Here is a 24,665-nt window from a genome sequence, read left to right as displayed (position 1 = left end):
TATTGAATGATGATTTTGCATTACAGTTAAAATGTTACCATGTTTAGGCAATATTATTTAAAAAAATATCAAAACTTAGTTTAAATGACTATTTATTTTAAACTTCTTCTCAAGTTCCACCAGTGCTATTGAGCTGAAACTTGCCTGAAATGATCCTGATATGATCCCGACCAAGTGTTGTTATTTTTCGGGTCGGTCCGAAATCCAAGATGGCCGCCATAGCCGCCATCTGGGCTATTCAAATCGCCTTGCGTCCGTGGTCCGCCGTCTTTTAAACATCTTCTCAAGTTCCACCAGTGCTGTTGGGCTGAAACTTGCCAGAAATGATCCTGAGATGATCCCGACCAAGTGTTGTTATTTTTCGGGTCGGTCCGAAATCCAAGATGGCCGCCATAACCACCATCTTCAAAAACACATTTTAAACTTCTTCTCAAGTTCCACCAGTGCTGTTGGGCTGAAACTTGCCTGAAATGTTCCTGAGATGATCCCGACCAAGTGTTGTTATTTTTTAGATTGGTCTGAAATGCAAGATGGCCACCATATCCGCCATCTTAAAAAACACATTTTAAACTTCTTCTCCAGTTCCACTGGTGCCATTGAGCTCGAAATTGGTGAGGATGTTAAGGAAGGAGTGCCAACAAAGTGTTGTTATTTTTTCGGCCTTGTAAAAACTTTGGCATGGCAGCAATGGCGGCCATTTTGTAACATGATTGCGGTATCATGGTTTTCCTGAACAACACCTATTTCAAACTTCTTCTCAAATTCCACCGGTGGGATTCAGCTCTAACTTACCAGAAATTATCCTTAGATGGTCCAGACCAAGTGTTATTATTTATTGGGTCGGTCAGATATCCAAGATGGCCACATGATGGCCAACAGTGCCACTATATACTTGCTACAGAGAATGCATACTACAATAATATAAGGGTTTTAATTTAGAGTCTGATGACCGTTAAGGCCCCTGGGCCTCTTGTTTTGGTTCTATTGTTCCCTCTAAAGCTGACTTAGATGACGGGTAAAATGGGCCTTTGAAATTTGATTAGGACATTGAAAAAGCCTTGAAAAGGTGTTGAATAATGGTTCGACATAATCCGTATTAACCCTGAGATTAGGCCTACGAGGTAATCAGGCTTTATTAATGGTATAATTCATATAAAACTTTTGTTTTTGTTGATTGTTGTAGGCCGCTCTAAGAAGAACAATGGAGAAAGAAACCAAGACAACACGATTTTGTCTGATCTGTAATTACGTCAGCCGAATCATAGAGCCCATCGCTTCCAGGTGTGCCAAGTTCCGTTTTAAACCATTGTCGGAGGATACGCTGACAAAGAGGTTAAAGGGCATCTGTGACAAGGAAAGCATCAGCTGCGATGACGAGGTATTTCCTTATAAGGATAAAAAGGATATCGGAAGATTTTCTGCGGAATATTACACTGAAATCATTGATGTTTATGTCATAAATGTTTTACTTTTAAAATACCTGGTTAGAGTAGTAACTGTTCATATAAAGGAATTCCGATCAGTGAACCTGGTAAGGGTCACAAGTGTTTTAAACATTGAATATGGTACATTTGTGCTTGGAAGATTACTTAAAGTATTATTTATTAAACATTATTTTAAATTGTTTTAAGAACATCTGAAGGAGATTTGAGAAAGGCTATCACATATCTACAAAGTGCTTCAAGGCTTAAAACAGAGGAAACTATTACAGAAGCTGACGTCAACGAAATAGCAGGGGTGAGTTAGACATAGCAGGGGTGAGTCGGAAATAGCAGGGGTGAGTTAGACATAGTGGGGGTGAGTTATAAATAGCAGAGGTGAGTTAGAAATAGTGGTGGTAAGTTAGAAATAGTAGGGGTGAGTTAGAAATAGTGGGGGTGAGTTATAAATAGTGGGGTGAGTTAGAAATAGTAGGGGTGAGTTAGAAATAGCAGAGGTGAGTTAGACATAGTAGGGGTAAGTTAGAAATAGTAGGGGTGAGTTAGAAATAGTAGGGGTGAGTTAGAAATAGTGGGGGTAAGTTAGAAATAGTAGGGTGAGTTAGAAATAGTAGGGGTGAGTTAGAAATAGTGGGGTAAGTTAGAAATAGTGGGGTGAGTTAGAAATAGTAGGGTAGTTAGACATAGTGGGGGTGAAGTTAGAAATAGTAGGGGTGAGTTAGAAATAGTAGGGGTGAGTTAGAAATAGTGGGGGTAAGTTAGAAATAGTAGGGGTGAGTTAGAAATAGTAGGGGTGAGTTAGAAATAGTAGGGGTGAGTTAGAAATAGTGGGGGTGAGTTAGAAATAGTGGGTGAGTTAGAAATAGTGGGGTAAGTTAGAAATAGTAGGGGTGAGTTAGAAATAGCAGGGGTGAGTTAGAAATAGTGGGGGTAAGTTATAAATAGCAGGGGTGAGTTAGAAATAGTAGGGTGAGTTAGAAATAGTGGGGGTAAGTTAGAAATAGTGGGGTGAGTTAGAAATAGTGGGGTGAGTTAGAAATAGTAGGGGTGAGTTAGACATAGCAGGGGTGAGTTAGAAATAGTGGGGGTAAGTTAGAAATAGTAGGGGTGAGTTAGAAATAGTAGGGGTGAGTTAGAAATAGTAGGGGTAAGTTAGACATAGTGGGGTACGGTAGGAAATAGTGGGGGTAAGTTAGAAATAGTGGGGGTAAGTTAGAAATAATAGGGGTGAGTTAGAAATAGTAGGGTTGAGTTAGATATAGTAGGGGTGAGTTAGAAATAGTAGGAGTGAGTTAGAAATAGTGGAGGTAAGTTAGAAATAGTAGGGGTGAGTTAGAAATAGTAGGGGTGAGTTAGAAAATAGTAGGGGTGGTTAGAACTAGTGGGTGTAAAGTTTGAATAGAGAGATAGTATTAAATCGAAGAAAGGTAGAAATAGTGGGGGTAAGTTAGAAATAGTGGGGGTAAGTTAGAAATAGTGGGGTGAGTTAGAAATAGCAGGAGTGAGTTAGAAATAGTGGGGGTAAGTTAGAAATAGTGGGGGGAAGTTAGAAATAGCAGGGGTGAGTTAGAAACAGTAGGGGTGAGTTAGAAATAGTGGGGTAAGTCGGAAATGGCAGGGGTGAGTTAGAAATAGCATGGGCGAGTTAGAAATAGTAGGGGTGAGTTAGAAATAGCAGAGGTGAGTTAGAAATAGCAGGGGTAAGTTAGAAATAGTGGGGGTGAGTTAGAAATAGTAGGAGTGAGTTAGAAATAGTAGGGGTGAGTTAGAAATAGTAGGGGTGAGTTAGACATAGTAGGGGTGAGTTAGAAATAGAAGGGGTGAGTTAGACATAGTGGGGGTGAGTTAGAAATAGTTCAAATCCTCAAAATGCAACATATTTTTGTAATATTATGGCTTTTTAGAAATATAGTTAATTTGAGAGCATACTTTCACAGAAAAACATATTTTTAAAGAATAATGTTATGTTATGGTACATTTGAAAAAAAAATATAATGCTTTAATGCATTTTTGGAATATTTTGTAAAATGAGTTTCTGATCCACTTGAAATACAATTGAATTTCAACAAGACAAAAGAGTGTGTATAGTTTTACATGGGTGGCAGTTAATATATGTAACAATTTCATCAATAGTACTCCATATACCGGGTATGTCCTTCAGAATCTGTGTTAATAGAATCTAGGGCTCAGAGTGGCGCCTATTTTAGAGGCCATGGTGCCTTAAATTCACCATATATGCGACCAGTAACTGATGGTGACCTATAAGGTGCCAGTGCATGGCCACTAAAAAAGATGTGTAAATTTGTGATTTGGTTCATTTTCAAATCAAAGGCTGCAGTTAATGCTAAAATGGCATTCACATTAGAAAGAGGTTTTACTGATCTAAAGAATTAACAGATTTTTTTTTATAAATTCAAGACAACTATGCCAGGCGACTAACTTTTTCAATTGGTGCCTAGATTTTATAACTTGGTAGCTTAAAAATATCCACTTTGAGCCCTGTAGAAGATGTAGAATACATAGTAAGTTTTCAATGCCATTTCACATTCTTCATTTATGTTATATCACTTCTAAGGGATTCTAACTTGTCTCAAAGACTGCCATATTTTGTTTATTCTCATTCAATTTTACATTCAAATATTTGATATTAATGTATTTCTTCAACATCACAAAATTATATGTAAATGCTGTATGCATTCATATTCTTAATCCTTTGCTTTATATGATAAGATTTAATTGTATATAATTACACAACCAATATGATATTTAAGAGTGTGACGTTTGGATGACTGTACACTGTCACCTTCATCAGACTTATGACCAATGTGAAGCATATATATACTAGCACTGTCTTATATGTACATGTAATGTCCAAAATAGTAAAAGATTTGATCTACATTTGTACTCTGACAATGTTTCGTCTTAATCATGATCCTATTGACACCAAGTTTGAAAATGGTGTGTCGAAATGGTAAAAATAAAATAGAATCAAACAATGCAAGTGTACGAGACGATATATAATATACTATGTACTGTAATCGAATCGGCAGCACTTTGTTTGTTTTTTGACTAGTGTGATGTCAGTCTGATTGCTGTTATTAGATGATGGAATGTGCAATTAACTGCTTTGGACGTCAAAAGCATATAAGGAAAAGAAAGCACATGTTTTGATGAGAGAGAGAAAAAGAAGAAGAAGAAAAAAGTGTCAGTGTAGTATATTCTAGATGTTTGTTTGAAAATTGGAATCTTAGGTACATATGTAGGCCAGGGTGTTCTCCTTGAAACTGCTCCCACAGGATGCAAACAGTTTTAACATTGCCGGGATGACTTTTGTGCACTGCTCCCTGACTGACTGCAGTATAACCAGTGGATGATTGTCGGATTGTTTAAATGAGTAAATACGTCACATGTTAAAATCGAACAAAACGGTGAATAAATTAAACGGGAGACACACTTTGACGAGCCAAACTCCTCTTGAAGCTGCCGCAACATCCACATCTTTAGGAACGTGTGCCCGTTCTATGTCTTGCATGGTGCCGCTTTTGTGTATATATGTGTGGAACTCTCCTGTCCTATCAGATTGGAACTCTCCTATTTACGAAGATTTGTTGTTAGTCTACTTCCTGTTTATTTCATTCGGCATTACTTGGCGGGAAATATATTCTGGAAACACTGGTATTGTATGTTTCAATGTATATGTTAAAAACGACGCCTTTAACTCAAGAACACATTAAAATGTATTGAAATAAAACAATTAATAACGTTAATGTAAATTCAACAGTTTTCTCTTCGTGTGTATTGCAGAATACTGTACGAGAAAGAAAGGCAGTATGCATGCATTTTTGAAAGGAGGCAGTGCTGCTTTAGAAAGAGCCAAGGAGAAATCAGCTTCTTCCAGTGCTGATAAAGAAGAACAATCTAAAAAGACCAGACAGGTTCCGTGGGTTGAAAAATAGTAAGTACATCCAAAAGATCATCACTGTCGTATTAGACAACGCTGACACTCGCTGTAATCGGGTCGGGGAAACCCCGAGATCGGCGTATAATACGGGTGTACCTAATGAGTGACCAGGGAGTAATGAGTGTCCAGGGAGATACTTTTCACGCCCAGGAATTCGTTAATGAAGATTTTTTGAATTTTTTTTCTGTAACGTACATATTGTCCCATTATCTACCACCATGCAAAATCTCACTTCGATCGGACCAGTGCATATTATTAAAATGCACCGATGAAGTTGCAGTGCAGCGTGCACTCGGGTGTCCCGGGCGTATTTTTCACGCCCAGGAAGTCGATGATTTATATTTTTTGATTATTTTTTCTGTAACATACAGCTTATACCTTTATCTAACATCGTGCAAAATTTCACTTCGATCAGAAGAGTGCATAATACTACATTTTACCATTAAATCTTACGAAGTTGCCCTGTATTTCGGCTGCGGTCGGCATGCGAGTGTCCAGGGTGTACTTTTCACGCCCAGGAAGTCCTTGATTTATATTTTTTGATTTTTTTTTCTGTAACATACAGATTAAACATTTATCTAACATCGTGCAAAATGTCATTGCGATCAGACGAGTCCATAATACTAAATTTTACCATTATATCTTGCGAAATTACGATGAAGTCGCCATGTTTTCCCGGCTGCGGTCAGCACGTGAGTGTCCAGGGCGTATTTTTCACGCCCAGGAAGTCCTTGATTTATATTTTTTGATTTTTTTTTCTGTAACATACAGATTAAACATTTATCTAACATCGTGCAAAATGTCATTGCGATCAGACGAGTCCATAATACTAAATTTTACCATTATATCTTGCGAAATTACGATGAAGTCGCCATGTTTTCCCGGCTGCGGTCAGCACGTGAGTGTCCAGGGCGTATTTTTCACGCCCAGGAAGTCGTCGATTTATATTTTTTGATTATTTTTTCTGAAACATACATATTATACCTTTATCTAACACCATGCAAAATGTCATTGCGATCGGACGAGTGTATAATACTAAATTTTACCGTTAAATCTTACGAAGTAGTGTACTCCAAAGATTGGAAGGGAAGTAACTCTGTTGTTAAATGAGGACTCGGTTCTACAAAGAGTCCATTATTTATTTATTTTAAAATGAGTATAACTAATATATTGGCTATATGTAACACATTTACTTTATTTTTTTCAAGTATAAAATCAGAATATACTATTTAGAATAATTTCCTCACTTTGCATTAAAACATTATTTATTTGATTATAGATGAAGATGTAATTTATTATAAAACTTATATTATGTGTATTTTTTTACTGAATAATGTCACAATGTTTGATGATGATTTAATATCTTAACCAATTTCTGCATTGTACTTTGCATAATAGTTATTGTTGTAACTCATAATTGATTCATCTATATTCATGTATTATTTTTTATGATATTTATTTATTAAATGTTTGATAATAACTTAATATCTTAACCAAATTAACTAAATTAATGTACATTGTATTTTTGTCTTTGCGGACTCGGGTGACATTCGGGTGTGTGTGAAATGTTATAAATGAAGGACCAGAAAAGAAAAGGAGGAAGACACCACTGGCATGGATTATCATAGACATTAGACAAGTTTGAAGGAAAGGAAAGTCGAATTGTGTACCAAAGTGATTGTTGCCCGAGTCCGCTTAGGTCTACCACAAAACTATTTGTCTTTTTGAAGTATTTAGATAAACATGTATATCCCATATATATAAGATTATTTGTATCAATATCTTATAAAATCTCTTTCTGTCTCTCTCTTCCTTCCCCCCCTCCAACTCCCCCTCTCTTCCCCTTTCTCTCCGTCTCCCTCCCCTTCTGTCTCTCTCTCTCTTTCTCTCTATTTCTTATAAAATTAGATTGTAAATATGTAAATAAAACTACCATCATGTGAATTTTTTCTCAATGTAAAATTGTATCGGGAGAGGGCTTAATATAAGTTGGAAAACTTGTGCCCAATCCCTTTGTAACACATTGTAAATGACAAATAAAATATGTTTAAATCAAATAAATCTTAACCAATTCATGCATTTTAATTTGCATAGTAATTATTGTTAGTCATGATCTATTCATCTTTATTAATGTATTATTTTTTATGATATTTATTTATTGAATGCCTTTATATGAGTTATATATACTAACTGTTTTAGACTTTTAGTTAATTTTTGTTGTTGTTAGTTACTTAGTTATTGATAAATTGTTCAATTGGATATTTATATAATTACATTTTTTAATAAAGTGCTGTAAAACTATTCTGATGTGAAAAATTCTGACAGGATTGCCTGATAATAATGCTATGTACAGTGTGATTTTTGTTTTTAATATGCAGCATTATTTCTTTTAACAGTATAATTACAAATCTTATAAGAGCTTACAATCAATTTATTTTGTATATATTTTTTCTATTGCAATATTCCCTTTAGAGTGTTTAAACTTTGTATGAAACCTTTTGAAAAAAACAAATCTTACTTTTAGAGTATCCTAAACTTTTATTTTTTTGACAGTTGTCTTGGCATTTCTTACCCTTTTCCCTGTCCTGTCTCTTCTTTAAAAGGTTAAATATTGTGCTAGCTAAAACCAGCTGTACTTCCTCCTTTGTCATTAAGAAATAAAATTTAGAATCATAACAGTAATTTAGAAAGTCAGCATTCACTGTTTTGTCATGATTATACAGTTTTTGATGTTCTTGGTTATAAAAGATATATTTGCCTAAAAAATGGGATTCTGTTTCAATGTCGTAAGAATTAAAGTATACAAGTAAATTAAAACAAATACATGTACACATATGTAGATGTTTCTTTCCTGTAAGTATATTATTTATTGTTTTTCTCATTTCAAACATTGATTGTTAACACAGCAAGGAAGTATAAGTACAAGTAGTATAACATAGAAAATGATACAGTAATGTATTAAATAAAGGTATTAGACAACAGACTTTTAAGAGAAATTAAAGAAAGAAAAAAAATCATATCTAACATATGATTCTTTTGAAATGCGTGTATATTATAATCATATAAATTAGAGAGTTTGAAATCTGAAATGAAATACAATTAAAACAGTCAACTGGCATTGGAAACTGTCCTATATCCAACAGTTCTTCAAAATCTATTTCAAAGTTTGAAACTCGAAATGAAATACTGAAAAAAACTTGTTGATATAATGATAAAAAGAACGTGCATATGGGATAAGAATTTGAAATGGCATCGAAAACTGTATGAAATAAATGTTTTACATGGAGTGTACAGAGGAGTCCGCATGTAAAAAATATTATAATCTGTCAAAATGTATTGCAGTATTTCAAAGTTAGAGTCTGCAACCAAATTGTGAATCATGATACGAGATTCGTATCAAATAATAGAAAAAACGGTCGATGGATTTTAACTGAAATAAAAAGTGATAATTCGTGCCATTTCGGGAAGATAAATGTGTACAAGTTTGTACATGCAGGGACATACTATACTCCTACATTTGTTTAACCAAGGACAGATCAATTAAAAATCTGAAGTCCCTTATATCCAAAATAAAAAGGCCACTGATTTTATTTTTTATCCGACCATATTGGGCTGATACCTAGTGTGATTAGAACCATCTTCTTGGGATCTAGATAAACCCTACCCTACCACATTGTTCCGACAATAAACGATCAGTACCTCTAAAAACGGCCCTATTAAAAGCCGATCCCTTCACGAAATGTGTTAAAAAATCTCGAAAATGCACAACTTAAATCGATAGAACTTACACTTCATAAAGCCAATTGGTGGTATTACGTAGTCATCAATAACAGTAATTGATGATTATTCACTCGGGCAACAAACGGTCATTTTTGTACACGTGTTGTTGCAGCAGTACAAGATGCAGAAAATTACATTTGGTAATAAAATGACTTTATTTCTTCATGTTTCTGGTAGCAACAAAATATTCTTTTTATATTAGAATAGAAATAAGCAAACTGATGGTGAGGGACAAACAGCACGACACCTAATTTGTTAGGTACGTGACTCCGCCTACTGATGGCTTTCGTCACCTGTCACTCGTCTTCCATTGAACACAAGTGAGGCGGAGACGCGGGTTAGTTGACAGCTAGACAGGCGCCAAAGTTATATAAACTAATCCAATTAGACTACACCGCAGGTGGGCGGAGTCACCGATAGATGATCTTTTTCACTTGACTCGGTCAATCATTGTTTTATAAAATATTAATGCATTTATTGATCACTTCGAAATTGCAAGAATGTATTCATGGTTTTGATGAAATAATACGTTTTATAAGTATTTTATTTCAGGTTTCAGATTTGGAATTCCACAATTGACATATTAGAGACGTGTACATAATTTGGTTTGATTTATTTTGTTTAACGTCCTATTAACAGCTAAGGTCATTTAAGGACAGCCTCCCGTGCGTGCGACATGCATGCGTGGGGTGAGTGCGTATGTGTGTTCGTTCGTGTTAAGTCTCCTTGTGATAGGCTGGAACTTTTGCCGATTTATAGAAGAAACGCAGAGAATGTCTTTATTCTTCTCTACCAAAAATATTATAGATATAAATGTTCTTTGTGACATCATGCCAGAAAGATTAGCAGAAATCCGTAATATTTTAGATTCCCATCATCTGAGACAACCTAACTTTCGATTAGAAAATATGCGTATTTCCTTCTTTCCGTCGTCCATCAAACTGGAACGATCCAGATATTAAAGGATTCGTCTACTTAGAAGTTCATTAAAAGAAATATACCTAGGAAGTGTCCAATAATAAAGGCATCTTGGTGTGTGGCTCCCGCATGTTAAAAATACTGCAAAGCCGTTTGAAGAACCGTGCTAGCTCTCTTAACTATGACCTTTTCAGAGCAAATTTTAAAATTAATTCTCCTGATTATATGTGTGGTAATCCTTGAACGACCCTTAAAGGTCCTTGGTTGTTTTTCTATTTACAATTTACATTGTTATAACCTTTCCGCAAAAATCAAACCTCCGAATTTCTCCTATTGGGCGAACCAGAATACGGGCATGTTAAATAAGTCCATAGCCGATTTTAATACATTTATCAGGTATGGCAACGGAGTTATAACGTTACTATTAATTCTGTCACAATGCGTTATATTCTATTTGATTTGCAAGAGATTAATAAATAATTGCTATATTTATTTTTAAGTCGTTAATTGTACTAGAATACTAAAACATTATATTTTTGCCTCTGATTGTACGTTATCTAGCTAGTGTCTAGCTAGATTAGCCGAACACGCGGGTTTGTCACTCATTAAAACTATTTATATTGTAAAAAATAATGTTAGTATTTAACTTGGAATGTATGATTTTCGAATTTATTTTAGAACTCAAAGTTTACGATGTTATTAAACGTTCTAATTACGGAACTGAAACTGTAACTGAAGGAATAATCGTAACTGATGAAATAGTAAGTTTTTATTTGTATTTTATTCCGGGTTGCAATATGTTATATATCAATTAACAGGGACATGTCAAGTTGTTATGTAAACCAATACAATTACCGGTCACACCGCAGGTGGGCGGCGCTACGGGATTACTTTGTCAGATCACAGGTAGATATAAAATGGCCTGGACAATGAAGTGATCACCGAAGGCTGGATTCAGTAACAAAATACAATAATATACACTCGTCCGATCGAAGTAAAATTTTGCATGGTGTTAGATAAATATATAATCTGTATGTTACAGAAAAAATAATAAAGAAATATAAATTAACGGCTTCCTGGGCGTGTAAAAACCTCCCTGGACACTCATGTGCCAACCGCAGCCGTAATACAGGGCAACTTCATCGTAACATCGTAAGATTTAATGGTAAAATTTAGTATTATGTACTCGTCTGATCGAAATGAAATTTTGCATGATATTAGATAAAGGTATAATCTGTATGTTACAGAAAAAATAATCAAAAAATATAAATCAACGACTTCCTGGGCGTGTAAAAACCTCCCTGGACACTCATGTGCCAACCGCAGCCGTAATACAGGGCAACTTCATCGTAACATCGTAAGATTTAATGGTAAAATTTAGTATTATGCACTCGTCTGATCGAAGTGAAATTTTGCATGATATTAGATAAAGGTATATTCTGTATGTTACAGAAAAAATAACCAAAAAATCTTTATTAACGGCTTCCTGGGCGTGTAAAATACGACCTGGACACTCAAATGCACGCTATAATGCACATTTAGTGGTGCATTTTAGTATTATAAAATAATTTGATCGAAGTGAAATTTTGCATGGTGTTAGATAATGATGTCATTAATATGTTACAGCAAAAATTATCAAAAAATCTTCATTAACGAATTCCTGGGCGTGCAAAATGTCCCTCGACACCCGAGTGCACGCTGCACTGCAACTTCAGAGGTGCATTTCCGTATTATTAAATCATTTGATCGAAGTGAAATTTTGCATGGTGTTAGATAATGGTCTCATAAGTATGTTACAGAAAAAATAATCAAAAAATCTCCAATAACGAATTCCTGGGCGTGCAAAATGTCCCTGGACACTCCCTGGTCACTCATTAGGTACACCGTATAATACCTCGATCGGCCTATTTAACGTTATACAAATACAAAAATTAAATTTATTTGAGTGCGGGAAAGAACTGAAAACAGATGCGGTCTAGGACCTATATGGCCTATGTTATAACGATGGTAGTGTTACTACGGCGGCGATTGTAACATCAAGTTTCTAAGTAGCCACTGCTTCCATTAAACATATTTCAGCAAAATATTATTTATTTTGTCATAAATTCATGCGACTTGGATAGAAATTTAAAAAAAGATGAGTTTAAATTGATTTGAGCTATTTTTAGTAACAAATCCATACCTCAATCGGCGTATAATAGGCCGATCGAGGTATTATACGCCGATCTCGGGGTTTCCCCGACCTGGTAATTGGGGGATCCAGTTTCAGAAGTATCAATCAAATCGGTTTATTTTGTATAGTGATGATTGTATTTAAATTAGATGGTGTCAAAAACATATAAAAAGACGTCAGTCTTGGTCCAAAGAGTCAAATATCATTTTTGGGGTAAAAAAACATACTTTCAAGCCAAGGGTCTTTACTAGTCCTATAATATAAGCTTCGAAGGTTCATATCGTGATTTTTTCATTATCAGATATTTACATTTTTGTTATTTGTCGAACCTCAAAGTCATATCGATAGTTGCGTATTATACCCAAGTTGGTGGTTTTCCCCAAAGTGAATATGTGCATAAATATTGCCCAAAAAAATAATTGAAAGTTGCACTGTGTGACTGTTCTATATTAGTCACATTATAGTAATTGTGACAATAGATACTAGCCACAATATATACCACATGGCTAGAGATAATATCTCTTTTAATTAGCTCAATTGGTTCAGCAAATGACTGGTAAGCCAGAGGTCCCTAATGTAATTAATTGATCATGCGCTTTGTTACATTGACTGTGCCGGCATGTGCATAAGAAAGCGAGCCCAACACTGTGGTTCTTTCAATTGTCAGATTTTTTATCAGAGATCTCTCCAGTAAAATCGAACATTTGAAAGAACTATTATTTTGTGCTATATAGATGTTTTATGCACAAATTACCTGGATTTTTTATGATACCTCTTGTATACACCTGTACCCACGGCAGGTTTGTCTGGATTTCTACAATTTACTATATTATGTCTCCACTCCCCATATTGACATTGACTGTGAGTTTATTTATAGTTGGATGTGAATTGTCAAAAGAGAGATAATGAAAGCAGCAACCAGTCTGGGATTTTAACCCAAGGACTCTTAACACTAGACATATTGAATTGCATTATTCACTAGATTGACTAGTTTAGTACATACTTGGTTTGTTGTAACTTGGCTATTTTGTTGATGCCAGATACATTATATCTAACTACACTTTTCAGCCGACCTCGGAGTGTGGATGACGTAGCTTACCAAGATGAAGTAGTGGCGGTCCTTAAGAAGTCTTTACAGTGTTCTGATGTAAGACCTGTAATCAATCAAGGACTGTCAAATGCTTAAGACTCACTGTATTTTCAAACTATTGATTATGATAAGTTCTCAGTGTTTTTCCTGGTTATTTTTGAAATCACCAAGTGGGAATTTTATGTGCAGCAAAATTGTAAATAAATATAAGGAGGAAAGTGGGATTTTATATATTGCTGGATTTTACCATCACACAAAAAAAACCCAGATTTTACATTTAATAAAGATTCTTGGGATCTAAGGACGTATGAAACTGAAATAATGTAGCTAGTGCTAGTTCCAAATGAAAGTCAGATTTGGATGTACCTTACCAAAAATTTGTGAGTGTATGTTTGTGGTTTCCAGCTGCCGAACCTCCTTTTCTATGGTCCCCCTGGTACAGGTAAAACTTCAACTATTCTTGCTGCTGCCAGAGATTTGTTTGGGTAAGTTTGCAGATCTTACACTAAGACCTTGAAAATGGAAATTATTTTTACTAAAGTTGCAGGAGATGTATTTGTTATGTTGTTTTTAAATACTTATACAATATATGTGAAGTTAATTTTTTTTTTTTAATTTTAATTTTTTTTTTTTTGAAAACAAAATTTAAAAAGGTACCTGTGTATTATGCACAAGTACAAACTTTAGTCAGCATTTATTGCATTTTGAGAAATGTTACTTTTCAATGAGATTTTGATCTTGTTCCTGTATCAGGCTTAATGTTATAAAATAATGATGAAAGTCTAGATCTGAACACCAGATATCTGTTGGGTTTTATAAAAACCTACCTATTTTCCTTTGGAGAAAGGTTTTAAATTGATATACCTGCCGGGTTGGTATTATTATGGTCCCATTATCCAATTTCTGGATTTTGTTTTGGCACTGAAGCTTCCTCCAATGCCACAGGGTTAACCATTGAATGTAAAATAATGAAAAAAAAAAAATATTTTGTTAAAATCCAGGCCAGAAATGTTCAAAAATAGAGTTTTGGAGTTGAATGCTTCTGACGAGAGAGGAATTGGCGTGGTTCGAGATAAGGTGAAGAGGTTTTCACAGCAAACAGCCAGCGGTACACGACCAGAGTATGTATGAGATGTACAGCAAAGTTTTCCAGTGGGTTTCTATAATAATTTGAATCTGAAATATATGTCAATTAATGTTGGTGTGGTAAATTAATATCTATATAAAACCGCCAGTGCACCATTCCACATATCACACTCCACATCTCACATTCCACATATCACACTCCACATATCACACTCCACATCTCACACTCCACATCCCAAACTCCACATCTCACACTCCACATCTCACATTCTACATCTCACATTCCACATCTCACACTCCACATCTCGCACTCCACATCTCACATTCCACATCTCACATTCCACATCGCACACTCCACATCTCACACTCCACATATTACACTCCACATATCACACTCCACATCTCACACTCCACATCTCACACTCCACATCTCACATTCCACATATTACACTCCACATATCACACTCCACATATTACACTCCACATATCACACTCCACATCTCACACCTGACAATGCCATCTTATACCTCCCTCTGGGCCATTTCCAGGTTATTTGTAGTGTCCAAAAAATGAAATAAAATTGAATTATAGATTTTCCAAGAAACTGTGTAATTGAGATTTAAACCCAAAATGATGGTTTTCTGTCAACAAACTTTTCATGTTTCAGTGGCAAACCGTGCCCGCCATTTAAAATCATTATCCTGGATGAAGCTGATTCCATGACTTCTCCTGCACAGGTATGCTACAAATTCAAAGATCGACAGGAAAAACTTCATTAGGATTATATTTCACCCTTAAATCCCAATAAAATTCCTAAATAACAAATTATTCTCTCATTCCTTCTTTCCAATGTCACAAATAGCTAGGATTATTTTTCTTTTGAATGTATGCGTAAATTTCACAGAATGCAGAATTTGCTTTTGATGGATTTATAATTACAAGCTCATTAATCCTGTGATGGAGACCGAAGGCATAAAAGATTATACATATATTATACATAGGCATAAAAGATTATACATATATTTCCTGTGACATTCCAGAAAAAGTAGGGAATGTCTGTCGGCACATTTTATGAAAGGCTGCCCATTGACAGTGAATCTTTCAATAAAATGACCAAAAGAGTTTGCACAAAAACTATAGGATCCGTAGAGTTAGCAGATTCATGTTTAGCACAGGCCTTGAGAAAGCCTTGAATTTCACTTTGGACCTTGAAAAGTCTTGAAAATCTATCTACAGCCTTGAAAAATTCTTGAATATTAAGGACTCATTCGGAGAAGTGAAACCCTGGCCCCTGATCATTTGGATTCAACTTTGTCTATATATGCTACCTCCCCTACAGACATTAATAATTACCATGTCAAATTTTATTTTAATCAAGTGAATAGTTATAAATTGCTTTTTTTTGTTCTATTGTTCCCTCTAAAGCTGACTTAGATGACGGGTAAAATGGGCCTTTGAAATTTGATTAGGACATTGAAAAAGCCTTGAAAAGGTGTTGAATATGGTTCGACATAATCCGTATTAACCCTGAGATTAGGCCTACGAGGTAATCAGGCTTTATATTAATGGTATAATTCATATAAAACTTTTGTTTTTGTTGATTGTTATAGGCCGCTCTAAGAAGAACAATGGAGAAAGAAACCAAGACAACACGATTTTGTCTGATTTGTAATTACGTCAGCCGTATCATAGAGCCTATCGCTTCCAGGTGTGCCAAGTTCCGTTTTAAACCATTGTCGGAGGATACGCTGACAAAGAGGTTAAAGGGCATCTGTGACAAGGAAAGCATCAGCTGCGATGACGAGGTATTTCCTTATAAGGATAAAGGGGATATTGGAAGATTTTCTGCGGAATATTACACTGAAATCATTGATGTTTATAATATGTCATAAATGTTTTACTTTTAAAATACCTGGTTAGAGTCGTAATTGTTCATATAAAGGGATTCCGATCAGTGAACCTGATACACAAGTGTTTTAAACATTGAATATGGTACATTTGTGCTTGGAACATTAGTTTTAGTATGATTAATTAAAAATTATTTTTAATTGTTTTTACAAGGGGATCAAGGCTCTGCTAAGAACATCCGAAGGAGATTTGAGAAAGGCTATCACATATCTACAAAGTGCTTCAAGGCTTAAAACAGAGGAAACTATTACAGAGGCTGACATCAACGAAATAGCAGGGGTAAGTCAGAAATAGCATGGGTAAGTCAGACATAGCAGGGGTAAGTCAGAAATAGCAGGGGTGAGTTAGAAATAGTGGTAAGTTAGAAATAGTGGGGGTAAGTTAGAAATAGTGGGGGTGAGTTAGAAATAGTGGGGGTAAGTTAGAAATAGTGGGGGTGAGTTAGACATAGTGGGGGTGAGTTAGAAATGGTGGTAAGTTAGAAATAGTGGGGGTAAGTTAGAAATAGTGGGGGTAAGTTAGAAATAGTGGGGGTAAGTTAGAAATAGTGGGGGTGAGTTAGAAATAGTGGGGGTAAGTTAGAAATAGTGGTGGTAAGTTAGAAATAGTGGTGGTAAGTTAGAAATAGTAGGGGTAAGTTAGAAATAGTAGGGGTGAGTTAGAAATAGTGGGGGTGAGTTAGACATAGTAGGGGTGAGTTAGAAATAGTAGGGGTGAGTTAGACATAGTAGGAGTAAGTTAGAAATAGTGGGGGTAAGTTAGAAATAGTGGTGGTAAGTTAGAAATAGTGGGGGTAAGTTAGAAATAGTGGGGGTAAGTAGAAATAGTGGGGGTGAGTTAGAAATAATAGGGGTGAGTTAGAAATAGTGGGGGTGAGTTAGAAATAGTGGGGGTGAGTTAGAAATAGTGGTGGTAAGTTAGAAATAGTAGGGGTGAGTTAGAAATAGTGGGGGGAGTTAGAAATGGCAGAGTTGAGTTAGAAATAGCAGGGGTGAGTCAGTAACCTAGGGGTTGACAGAAATCACACCCTGGGGTTGACAGAGAAATCACAACCTAGGGGGTGACAGAGAATTCACACCCTAGGGGGTGACAGAGAAATCATACCCTAGGGACTGACAGAAATCATACCCTAGGGGGCAAAGAAACCACTCCATATGGATGACGGAGAAATCACACCTAGGGGGCATAGAAATCATTCCATAGGGGTGACAGAGAAATTACACCCTAGGGGTTGATGAGAGAAATCATACCCTAGGGGGGCATAGAAATTACACCCTAGGGGGTGACAGAGAAATCACACCCTAGAGGTTGACAGAGGAATCATACCCTAGGGGGTGATGAGAGAAATCACACTCTTTTATTTAGCAGTGACAGAGAAATCTTGGACAGTGATATTTCTCTCTTAGTAAGGTTTCTTTAATGATATAATTTATATAATTGCACTAATATATTCATAGTTTACAATATCTGTAATCAACTTTGATGGATGATTTGCAGGTTGTTCCTGACCAGACCTTGGACGACTTGATCGTAGTGTGTAGCTCGGACTCGTACGAGAAACTGGACGCGGACATACAGGTATGTAAATCATCAAACTATGATATACCAGGACTTCTATTGCATTTTATATCTATGTGGGATAAAAATAACATCCCGTTCTTGCAAAAAAATATGTATTTACAAACTCACCTGAATTTGTCTGGTCCACATAATAGCCAAATACTGTAAAAACCTGATAGTGCATTAATCTATTTTTAGTAAGAAATTAAAGAAAGAAATCAAAATCAATTTTTAGGTCACCTGAGACAAAGTCTCAAGTGACCTATTCTAATCCCCTTTTGTCCGTCGTCGTGCGTCCGTAAACAATTTACATTTTCGACTTCTTCTCCAAAACCTCTAAACCAAATTCAATGAAATTTGGCTGGAAGCTTTTATGGCTAAACGTCAACCAAATATTGTGAATTATATGGTCCCCACCCACCAGGGGCCTGAGGGGCGGGGCTAAAATGGGTCAAATTGACTAAAACTTCAAAAATCTTCTTCTCTACTCTCAGATATGGTGGAATCAAACACTCTTCATAAATGGAAGGGTCTTAAGGTGCTTTACCAAAATTGTGAATTTCATGACCCAGGGGTCTTGCATTTGCCCCTGGGGAGGGGGTAACATTTACTATAGTTTATATAGGGAAATCACATTTTTGACTTTAATTTGTTTGATTTTGATTGGAATTCATTCTAACTTATTTAACATTATCAGCATTGGATAACAGTTTGAATTCATTCTAACTTATTAAACATTATCAGCATTGGATAACAGTTTGATGGTATGCACATGTTGGCCCTGACTGACCCCCAGGGGCTAATGGGCGGGGCCGAAAATGGTCAAATTGACTGAAATTTCAAAAGTCTTCTTATCTACTCTCACAGTCTCTCAGATATGATGGAGTCAAATACTCTTTATAAATGGAAGGGTCTTAGGTACTTTACCAAAATTGTGAATTTCATGACCCTGGGGTCTCAAGTTTGCCCCTGGGGAGGGGGTAAAATTTACTATAGTTTATATAGGGAAATCACATTTTTGACTATAATTAGTTTGATTTCGATTGGAATTCATTCTAACTTGGTTAACATTATCAGCATTGGATGACAGTTTGATGGCATGCACATGCTGGCCCTGACTGACCCCAAGGGGCTAATGGGCGGGGCCAAAAAGGGTCAAATTGACTGAAATTTCAAGAATCTTCTTATCTACTCTCAGATTTGATGGAATCAAATACTCTTCATAAATGGAAGGGTCTTAAGGTACTACCAAAATTGTGAATTTCATGACCCTTGGGTCTCATGTTTGCCCCTGAGGAGGGGGGTAAAATTTACTATAGTTTTTATAGGGAAATCACATTTTTGACTCTTATTTGTTTGATTTCGATTGGAATTCTTTCTAACTTGGTTAACATTATCAGCATGGGAAGACAGTTTGATGACATGCACATGTTGGCCCTGACTGACCCCCAGGGCCTAATGGGCGGGCCAAAAAGGGTCAATTAAATTAACTGAAATATTTCAAATCTCAGGTGACCGTTAAGGCCCTTTGGGCCTCTTGTTAGATTGAAGTTCCTGTTATCAAAAGGATTTTTGAAATCAGTTAAAAGTTCTAAATGCATGCAATGGATAACTAAGTAAGGAATTAAAGTGTTTATAGAATTTTCTTCCTGGTTATTTTACAACATTTCCTGAATACGTTGTGTCAACTTATATAGATCACTCGTGTCTTCCTGGAGGGAAGCACACAAGGGGTCTTAGTATGGAAGGAAAGCAGAATACCAGTAGTCTTAGTCACATGATCGGGCAGTTGACCACATTCTCTGTCACATCTGATCGGGGAATCCAACCCTTGCACTTGACTTGCAGTGTACACAGGAAGTAAAGAGAGCTTTTATTAGGTCACCTGAGACAAAGTCTCGAGCGACCTATTCTATTCCCCTTTTTCCGGCGTCGCCCGTCGTCTGTCCGTAAACAATTTACATTTTTGCCTTCTTCTCCATAACCACTGAACCAAATTCAATGAAATTTCGCAGGGAGGTTCTATTGCTATAGGTCAACTAAAAGTGTGAATTATATGGTCCCCATCCCCCAGGGGCCTGAGGGGCGGGACCAAAAAGGGTCAAATTGACTAAAACTTCAAAAATCTTCTTCTCTACTCTCAGATAAGGTGGAACCAAACACTCTTCATTAGATGGAAGGGTATTAAGGTGCTTTACCAAAATTGTGAATTTCATGACCCTGGGGTATCATGTTTGCCCCTAGGGAGGGGGTAAACTTTACTATGGTTTATATAGGGAAATCACATTTTTGTCTATTATTTGTTGGATTTCTATTGGAATTCATTCTAACTATGTTAACATTATCAGGTTGAGATGACAGTTTGATGGTATATACATGTTGGTCCTGGCTGACCCCCAGGGGCTGATTAGCGGGGCCAAAAAGGGTCAAATTGACTGAAATTTCAAAAATCTTCTCTTCTACACTCAGTTATTGTAGAATCAAATACTCTTTATAGATGGAAGGGTCTTATGGTACTTTACTAATGTAATAAACTTCATGACCCTGGAGTCACAAGTTTGCCCCTGGGGAGGGAGTAGATTTTACTATAGTTTATATAGGGAAATCACATTTTTGACTATTATTTGTGAGATTTCTATTGGAATTCATTCTAACTTTGTAAACATTATCAGCATTGGATGAGAGCTTAATGGTATACACCTGTTGGCCCTGACTGACCCCTAGGGGCTGATGGGTGGGTTCCAATAGGGTCAATTAAATTAACTGAAATATTTGAAATCTCAGGTGACCGTTAAGGCCCATGGGCCTCTTATTCTCTTCCTGACAGGGTCTGATTAATGACGGTCACTCCGCCTCACAGGTCATCACACAGATGCATGAGAAACTGATAGAAAAGGAAGACCTATCTGACAAACAGAAGGCAGTTATCTTTGAAAAGCTGGCGGTAAGTGTAAGACTGCAGAAGTATTTCTGTATCAGCTCAAAACGTGTCAATAATATAAATCGACAGATTGTCCGACTGATGAGAATTAAGTTTTTGGATTGCCTAGTAAAATCATGAAGGGCACAATTTAACACATATATTCTAATGCTTAATGTTTTAGCATAGAATTAGTAAGTGCAGTTCCTGCCGAATTTCTGTCTATGTATGTAACTTGATACCCGTGCCTATGTATATGGACATTTCAGCATAATATTGGGAAAACAGGATGTAGATCACGGACTATACCAGTCAGGTTAGACAGAATGTTGAACTATTCTAGGTCAGATTACACAGGATTTTAAGGATGTCGGAATACTCATGGTCATTTTAGACAGGTTTCACTTTACACAGATAGCAATTAAAGGCCTGAATGCTGTAGTGATCTCTGTTAGTAATTTTTTTTTATAAGAAACATAAAAATTTGTGGCACTATGGCTGTTACTAGAGTACATTTGTGACTAAGGACAAGTTGTGTTAAATTGTACCCTGAATGACTTTTACAGTTTTAACTACTCAGAAACCCCTGAACCGAATTCAATGAATTTTTACAAAATCGTTCCATGGACAAAGCTCAACTAAAATTGTGAATTATATGGTCCCCACCACGCAGGGGACCGAGGGTCAGGGCGGCCAAGAGGGGTCAAATTGATTGAAATTTCAAAACTCTCCTCAAGACCTAAATAAGGTAGAATCAAATACTTTTCATAGATGTAAGGGTCTTGGATTTTGACAGTTGAAGTTTGTTATCGCTATTTCTGAGAAAGTACTGAAGGGATCTTTCTCAAATTTCATTAGTAGGTTCCCCTTGGTCCCTTGTATTGCATTTTTGGACCAGTCTGTCCTGAAAACAACCTGACAAACAAACAGCCATTATCGTATCTAGGACATATGACATTCGCGTATAGGTATGCATTCCACGAAATTGCACATCTTTCAAAAACAACACAATATTTTAACATTGGCCATATCCTTGATATTCAAGATGCAATGAGGGGCCGCGGTGGCCGAGTGGTTAAGTTGTTCCAACACTTTATCACTAGCCCTCCACCTCTGGGTTGTGAGTTCGAAACCTACGTGGGGCAAATGCCAGGTACTGACCGTAGGCCGGTGGTTTTTCTCTGGGTACTCCGGCTTTCCCCCATCTCCAAAACCGGGCATGTCCTTAAATGACGGCGGTTAATAGGATGTTAAACAAAAACACACACAAAAAAAAAAACAAGATGCAATGAATGTGTTTCCTACACAAGTAATCAGAATGTTGAGTTATTTGTTTGTTGTTTTCCAGGTTGTTGACAAATGTTTAATGGACGGAGCTGATGAGTATCTACAGTTGATGGCTCTCTTTACAACAATCATGCACCAAGTCTGTCACGGATGACCTTGCTTATTTGACGTGTAACGGACAATTCCACAGTGACAAAGTCTGTCACGGATGACCTGGCTTATGTGACGTGTAACGGACAATTCCACAGTGACAAAGTCTGTCATGGATGACATGACGTATGTTACGTGTAACCGACGATTCCACAGTGACAAAGTTCGTCGCGGATGACGACGTATGTGATGTGTAATGTACAATTCCACAGCGATAGACTGGAAACTTTCTATATTGAGGCTAGTTGTAAAGAACATGGACAGAAACTGCCTCTCTGCATGTTATGTTGCTTTAGAATGGCCACACCCAGTGGTTTATTTAGTGGAATGTTGTTATGTTGAAAATCACTGGATTATAAATGTTTTAACAAATTTAATGAGATATGTACAGATTTAATGTGACAACTGAAGTATGTCCATTAATCAAAAATTACATTTTCACAGATAGCAGAGCCGGTATGTAACAGCGAATGTTTCGTAAATAACATGCCATGATTATTTTGGAAAAAAAAATAGTATGCGGTAAACAACTGTTTTATGTGAACGACTATAATGCCTGAACTTGTTTACATGTTAAAATATTGTTAATATTATCAAAGGCTGTGTTCATTTTTGCACAATCTGATACATAAATATTTTCTTTGTAATAAAACACAAGACAAAGAAATATGTTGCTTTTGGTTTTATTAGCTCACCTGCCCGGGTGCGGCGTCCTTTGTCCGTCCAGCTGTCTGACGTCAACTTTTTAGCCCACCATCTGATGATGACATGGAACCTATGAAGATCATTCAATGGTGGGCGCCAAGATCCCTCTGGGATCTCTTGTCTCTGGGTACTCCGGCTTTCCGCCACCTCCAAAACCTGGCATGAAAATACTGAAGGGATCTTTCTCAAATTTCATATGTAGGTTCCCCTTGGTGCTTCCTTATGCATATTGCATTTTGAGACCAATCGAAAAACATCATTGCTGACAGGCAGCCATCTTGGATTTTGACAATTGGAGTTTGTTATCGCTATTTCTGAGGAAATACTGCAGGGATCTTTCTCAAATTTCATATGTAGGTTCCCTTTGGTGCCTTGTTATGCCTATTGCATTTTGGGACCAATCGGATAACAACATGGCCGACAGGCAGCCATCTTGGATTTTGACAATTGAAGTTTGTTATCACTATTTCCGAGAAAGTACTGAAGGGATCTTTCTCAAATTTCATATGCAGGTTCCCCTTGGTGCCTAGTTATGCATATTGCGTTTTGAGACCAATCGGAAAACAACATGGCCGACAGGCAGCCATCTTGGATTTTGACAATTGAAGTTTGTTATCGCTATTTCTGTGAAAGTACTGAAGGGATCTTTCTCAAATTTCATATGCAGGTTCCTCTTAGTGCCTGGTTATGCATATTGCATTTTGAGACTAATCAGAAAACAACATGGCCGACAGGCAGCCATCTTTGATTTTGACAATTGAAATTTGTTATCGCTTTTTCTGTGAAAATACTGAAGGGATCTTTCTCAAATTTCATATGCAGGTTCCTCTTAGTGCCTGGTTATGCATATTGCATTTTGAGACTAATCAGAAAACAACATGGCCGACAGGCAGCCATCTTTGATTTTGACAATTGAAATTTGTTATCGCTTTTTCTGTGAAAATACTGAAGGGATCTTTCTCAAATTTCATATGTAGGTTCCCCTTGGTGCCTACTTATGCATATTGCATTTTGGGACAGATCGGAAAACAACATGGCCGACAGGCAGCCATCTTGGATTTTGACAATTGAAGTTTGTTATCGCTATTTTTGTGAAAGTACTGAAGGTATCTTTCTAAAATTTCATATGCAGGTTCCTCTTAGTGCCTGGTTATGCATATTGCATTTTGAGCCTATCAGAAAACAACATGGCCAACAGGCAGCCATCTTGGATTTTGACAATTGAAATTTGTTATCGCTTTTTCTGTGAAAATACTGAAGGGATCTTTCTCAAATTTCATATGTAGGTTCCCCTTGGTGCCTACTTATGCATATTGCGTTTTGAGACCAATCGAAAAACAACATTGCTGACAGGCAGCCATCTTGGATTTTGACAATTGAAGTTTGTTATCACTATTTCTGAGAAAGTACTGAATGGATCATTCTGAAATTTCATATATAGGTTTCCCTTGAGGCCTTGTTATGCCTATTGCGTTTTGAGACCAATCCGAAAACAACATGGCCGACAGGCAGCCATCTTGGATTTTGACAATTGAAGTTTGTTATCGCTATTTCTGAGAAAGTACTGAATGGATCTTTCTCAAATTTCATATGTAGGTTCCCCTCGATGCCTAGTTATGCATATTGCGTTTTTAGACCAATCGGAAAACAACATGGCCGACATGCAGCCATCTTGGATTTTGACAATT

The 24,665-nt window shown here is 36.5% G+C and overlaps 1 protein-coding gene across 6 annotated transcripts in view; it reads left to right on the top strand.

Annotated features, from left to right (window-relative positions):
* The window catches only part of LOC117342464 (replication factor C subunit 4-like), a 37,146-nt gene extending 14,334 nt beyond the window's left edge, over window positions 1–22,812 (top strand). For 2 of the 6 annotated variants that reach the window (XM_033904626.1, XM_033904627.1), the window contains 12 exons: window positions 1,184–1,378; window positions 1,632–1,737; window positions 5,244–5,394; window positions 13,340–13,418; window positions 13,767–13,846; window positions 14,363–14,482; window positions 15,115–15,184; window positions 16,058–16,252; window positions 16,509–16,634; window positions 17,853–17,933; window positions 20,743–20,859; window positions 22,184–22,812. In XM_033904626.1, the coding sequence (XP_033760517.1) occupies window positions 5,270–5,394; window positions 13,340–13,418; window positions 13,767–13,846; window positions 14,363–14,482; window positions 15,115–15,184; window positions 16,058–16,252; window positions 16,509–16,634; window positions 17,853–17,933; window positions 20,743–20,859; window positions 22,184–22,276 (1,086 nt within the window). In that variant the 5' untranslated portion in view covers window positions 1,184–1,378; window positions 1,632–1,737; window positions 5,244–5,269 and the 3' untranslated portion in view covers window positions 22,277–22,812. Of the gene's footprint in view, window positions 1–1,183; window positions 1,379–1,631; window positions 1,738–5,024; window positions 5,120–5,243; window positions 5,395–13,339; window positions 13,419–13,766; window positions 13,847–14,362; window positions 14,483–15,114; window positions 15,185–16,057; window positions 16,253–16,508; window positions 16,635–17,852; window positions 17,934–20,742; window positions 20,860–22,183 lie in introns of those variants that run through there. The other 4 variants (XM_033904629.1, XM_033904628.1, XM_033904630.1 and 1 more) reach the window with 4 other exon arrangements.
* Window positions 22,813–24,665: the final 1,853 nt, after the last annotated feature.

Source organism: Pecten maximus, chromosome 14 (assembly GCF_902652985.1).
Source record: "Pecten maximus chromosome 14, xPecMax1.1, whole genome shotgun sequence".
Lineage (NCBI taxonomy): Eukaryota > Metazoa > Mollusca > Bivalvia > Pectinida > Pectinidae > Pecten > Pecten maximus.
This window is presented reverse-complemented; position numbering and strand designations above follow the sequence as displayed.